Raw genomic sequence first — 5652 nt, forward strand, 5'->3', positions numbered from 1 at the left:
TTTTTAATGAGATATTGATCGTTTTAGTTCATTATATTGATTGTGATTACTGTTTTTTTTTTTTTTAACTGTTTTTAAGTTCAAAGGTACTTTTGAAAATTTCAAACAGTTGAGATCTATTTTTAAAACAAGACTTTAATGATTTTTATCCAAAACTAACTATAAGAATATTATTTTTAATCATTTTCAAAAGTTTGAGTGCATGTTTAACGCAAAATGTAAAGTTGATGAACATTTTTAAAAATTAGCCTTTAAAATAAGTATAATCATTTTAAAAAATATATGGATATTTTCAAATATCGCAAAATGAGCTCATTTATTTACGAATATAGCAAAAATTTTCTAAATCGAATAGACTCAAATAAATGTTTATTTAGGTTTATCACGTTTATCATTTAAAATAACTTTTCTTTTTCTTATTATTATTATTAAAAATTTATTTTAAATGACAAATTGGATTATTTTGTATTTCGTAAATATTTTGGTTCATTTTCTTATATTTAAAAATAATCCTTATTATTATTATTTAACAAATTAAAAAGAGAATGAACGAGAGACCCTGACCTATTTGGTAGAGAATTTTAAATTTAAAAAATAAAGGATTGAATGAAAACATAGTTTAAAAATAAATGACCTATTTTATGTTTTCATACCTTTGGTAACATATTAAAAATTGGATTATATAGATTAAAAATTGTTTAAATGTAGTCTTCCACCCTATATATTTATAAATCATAAAACTAATCTTACTTGTCCATCAATATTTAGTTGATAATAAGCTATTATTAATTTATTTATAAAGATAATTTAGGTTTAGGAAGGGGTTAAATTGCAATTTTGTCCTTATAGATTGTTTGGATGAAGTTGAACTTTATTCTCGCTTGTATGAAATATTTATGAATGTTTTTATATCATGAGGACTATTTATGATTTCAAACTAAAAAGGACTAAATTATAGTTATAAACTACACAAACTTAATTTTATTCTTTTAAAGCCATAGACACCAAATTTATAATTTAACCTAATTTATATAATTAGGGTTATGTATTATTATATAATATATATAATATTAAAAAAATGAATTGAGTTTAAACCAAGTATACTGTACTTTTTGATGTTTTTATAGATATTTAATGTAATAGAAAATTGTTAAAATATAGTAAAATTGAACAAACTATTTATACTACGTGACAAAATAAAGTGTAATGATTTTTTTTTCTTGGGTGGTTTTTGTGCCATAGAGTGAGTTTGTATTTCTTTTATTATTCTTGAAAAAGCTCCTACTTTTGTAGTTAATTTATGTTTGTAATCTTTTTAGGGGTGTTGATTGTGGATCTCGATTTGACTTATCCAATAAGAATTGTATCTTAAATAAGTCAATCCTTCACAAACACAACAAACTCATCGTTTATTTAAGTATAATTTTATTAATCATTTTTCATATTGTGTTAAATTTATAACTTTCATCACATGTTTCAAACTCATCGTTCTTCCATTTTATATCTACTAGTATTTTCTAAAAAAAATGTCTCTCTCACGTGGTGGGTTTTTCAACGAAAACAATGAGTACTAGAGAGGAAGAAATTAGAGAAAAAGTACTTTTTGCTAGGGAGCATAGGAGTGGAGTTATGACCCACAAACTAGTGATACCATGGGACAAAATCTAGAACATGATCAATATCTCTAGTTAATTAATAAACCATAAACTTTGTCTACGATTCACCAATTGTATTTTTGTCATCATTATTTTTGTTCAATCCTATCTTTGTCGCGAATGACAAAAATAATCAAATAAGAAAACTAAACTAATTATGAGCAATCTAATAGCTAATAGCTAATTTAAGTTGTGTTGATCATGATCATATATACTATGGATAAAAGAACTTCCTTTTTATAGAAGTGAAATATAAAAATTAAGGACAAAAAGAGCGTTATAATAACTAATTTGAGGAGAAATGAGAGAGTAATGTTTGTATTCCAAAGTAGTATATCATATTCATTTACCTAATTTCTTTTCAAAGTATGGTTTTGTATTTGAAAGAGGAGTGGCCTACGTGTGGAAACTATTCTTTACCTCATTGATAGAGAAGTTGCATTTGAAAATGAATTGTGTCTAATTAGTTTAATTTTAAATAAATGACCATACATAGACCACTTGTTATATATTTTGTAACCCAAAATCAATTATGATTATTATTTATATTACTTTACATACATAACAAAGATGGTTGTCAAAATTCTGGTGGCCACCTTAAAAGCCTACTAAACTTACTTTTCCCTAGCTAACATTTGCCCTCTTCCCTCAACACTCTTTTTGATAAATCAGCTTTTTAATTTTGGTTGCTTTGTTTGTTATCTTTTTAGAATTCTTTTAACACACAAGTTACGTTTTAAACTTTTATATCTTTTCAAAATTTAGAAATCAATTAAATTAAACACACAGTGATGTCAAAGAGTTGTTTGAGTGAAAGAAACCACATAAAACAAGTTCAAGAGAAAGTCAAGGATAAACACAGTAGACATTTTCTTTACACCAAAGAGATGATAGTGATAGATTATAAGAGTGTCCTTTCACGAATGTAAATTGGAAAAGAGTGTCGGCAGCTTCTAAGAAAATGAAGAACTATGTCCATATCTGTTTAAAGTGAAACAATATATGATTTACAATAGTTTAACTCAGACACTAACTATCAAATTCTAAACTATTATCTATATAACTCACTCATTATATTGACTATATTTTCCACTAATTCAAAGTATTTCAATATATCCGAAATATCAAATCTTTCTAATTTTCACGCATCACGGCTCTTGTATCTAATTAATTCTATCCTCTTGTTAACAAAAAAAAACTAAAAAAAGAATGAAACAATTTCAAAGTTAGGGTAATTAAAGATGAAATTAAATTAACTTTTTTTTAAAAAAAAAAAACTAGAATTTGTCCTGTGTTAAATGTAATTTGCGATTTCCAAATTGTTCTTTGCTTCAATATATGATTTCTTGGAACATGAAAAGATAATTATCGTATAGAAAAAAGCATTCTAGGAATTATAAAAAAGATATAATGCAGTTTTACTTGAGAGTCTATTTTTTCAAGAGTTCTCTATTGACATCTATACATACAGGAACTAAAAGAAAGCTCCAATTGAGAACAACCTAATTGCCAAAGAATTCAATCGAATAAGTTTCTTCAAATCACTCTCTCCATTCTAAATTTTAGCTTATTTTTCCCTTCCCTCCAATAGCATTTGGCTCCTTTGAGTAAATAGCAGGCAAGACCCTTGTGATACAAAGTTATGATCAGATCATTGGTTCACATCATATATATAAGTAGCCATATATATATATATATTACAGGTTTAAGTTGGATTGTCACACAAGATTAGTGGAAGACACAAATTCACTACAAAAGTGATCTCTCAATACATGTGATAGATATTTAATTTATTAGGAGTTTAAAACAAGAGGGGTTAATTATTTAAGGTGGGTTGTGGCAAAACCAAACTTTATCTGGTTTCTCTTTTCTAAACTTTACTCATCCACATATATAAAAATTCAGTCCATAAAACTAATTGCTGTGTGTAGTAGTACCTCTAAATTAATCAAAGAACAGTGTATAATTTTTTTAGTGGCAAAAAGTAAAAGACATTGAATTAAAAAGTAATGATCAAAAACCTTGTGCTGTATATGCCTTTTTGAGTCCTCTCAAATTTTGTTTTTTAGGATATCATTCAATTCTAATTTGGAAGATTGGGTTGTATTGTTCCATGCATCAATATGCAATTTCATTGTGCTCTCTAAACCCTTATATATATATAAACCCTACTAGTTGTGTGTATTAACTCTCATCCCCCAAACTAAACTCAAAATCACAAAATTAAATCCGATCTCTTTTAATTTCTCTCTCTGATCAGCTCTCTAAATATGAAGTTCTTTTCAGCACCAATTTTCCTTTTGCTCCTCATTTTTGGCTCTGGTTTGTTTTCATCAATTATGTGCTTTAATTTTCTCTGTTTTATTTATTGAACAAAATTTTAGGCAGGTTTTTTCAAGCTCTTCTATGCTATTATCAGAAGTGCTTAGAAAGTTTACTGAAAGTGTTTTTCCCATGTTCAAATTACTTGATTTCTTCAAAATCTTGAGAAGTGACGTTAGTTATTTTGAAGGATTAATTAGTTTGAATTACATTTATACCATGCATAACAATAATTCAATTTTGGGTTGCAACATGCCATTTGGGTGGGTGGGTTGTTCGATTTAGGAATAGTTGCAAATTTAGTAATTATATTCAAAATAATTAAGTATATAGTAACATTTTAAAAAAATTGTAAATATAACAAAATTTGTCAAATTTTATCGATAGAAGTCTATCACCAATAGACCATGTTGCAAATATTGGTCTATCACTGATAGATAATACGAATTTATTAGCGATACAAATCTATTAACGATAGTTTTGCAATATTTACAACTTTTTAAAAATGTTGCTACATTTTTAATTATTATTCATAAAATGACCCTCAACTACAATTTTTCATTGATTTATTATAGTTTTGAGTTGGGTTGTTTTCAAATGTGTGCCGTTTTCAAATCTAACAAAATAAATCAAAATATTTATAAAACTTAGTAAATTTTAAGATTTTATATCTATCGTTAGACTTCTATCAATGTGTTGTATGATTGAAACAATTTGAAATTTTGCTATATATTTTTGTATGTTTGGAAATAAAATTTTTTAATGAGTTTTTTTCCCTATTACAGTAAATTAGTTAAAGTTTTGGACAATCCTGATAAATAGCAAAATGATTTGAAAGTATTTAGAAAATAAAATTTCACACTCTAGCATGGATTGGAGTCCTGATAGATATAAAATAATGTTATATTTTATAATTATTTTGATTAGTTTTTAGTATTTTGAAAAAAAAGATTAGAAAGTTTAGTCAACACTTTAAAGACAACCCTCCTCACATTGCATTTGTGAGAAGTTTAATAAATATATAGTCACCACACCCATGTTTGTTAAAAAAGTAAAAACATTATTGACAATTTTTCTTTTGAAAAACATAAAATATAATCTAAAAGTAAATGATGAGTGATTTAACATAGCATTAGATCAAAACAATCTAAATTCAAAACATGATGTTAGAATATTGATATAATACCAAAGTATATACCACACATGTCCTCAATCAACTTAAAACGTTTGAAGAGTTTGGATCAATGGTTCGACTATGTTGTGTGGTTCAGGGATGGCGCCAATGGTGGCGGAGGCGAGGGTATGCGAATCTCCGAGCCACAATTTCAAGGGTCTGTGCTTTAGTGACACAAATTGTGGGAATATCTGCAAGACAGAGGGGTTTAGCGGTGGCGTTTGCAGGGGATTTCGCCGTCGCTGCTTTTGCACAAAGCACTGTGTTTGAAATATCTCCAATAACCAACTAATTAAATAAATAAATGTCTATTTCTAGTAGACTATATATGCTTTTCGACTTTGTATGAAGAATAAAATTGGCCAAATAATGGCCATCGTCTTTTGACCATCCTTAGCTTACTTTTTTATATTTTTCTCTCCTAATCTTCTTTATGTGTTTGTTTCTGGTTTTATTACATTTATGCAATAATATTTGTGTGTGGTTTAATTTGGATGCTTA

General features: G+C 26.9%; 1 protein-coding gene across 1 annotated transcript; it reads left to right on the forward strand.

Moving 5' to 3' along the window:
• The first annotated feature begins 3832 nt into the window (after positions 1-3832).
• LOC101217695 (defensin Ec-AMP-D2) lies at positions 3833-5652 on the forward strand. The gene is made up of 2 exons (XM_004151139.3): positions 3833-3977; positions 5249-5652. Exons 1-2 carry the CDS (start codon positions 3926-3928, stop codon positions 5419-5421), a joined length of 225 nt encoding a protein of 74 aa, XP_004151187.1. The 5' UTR covers positions 3833-3925; the 3' UTR covers positions 5422-5652.

The sequence above is a fragment of the Cucumis sativus genome, chromosome 5, assembly GCF_000004075.3.
Source record: "Cucumis sativus cultivar 9930 chromosome 5, Cucumber_9930_V3, whole genome shotgun sequence".
Classification (NCBI taxonomy): Eukaryota; Viridiplantae; Streptophyta; class Magnoliopsida; order Cucurbitales; family Cucurbitaceae; genus Cucumis; species Cucumis sativus.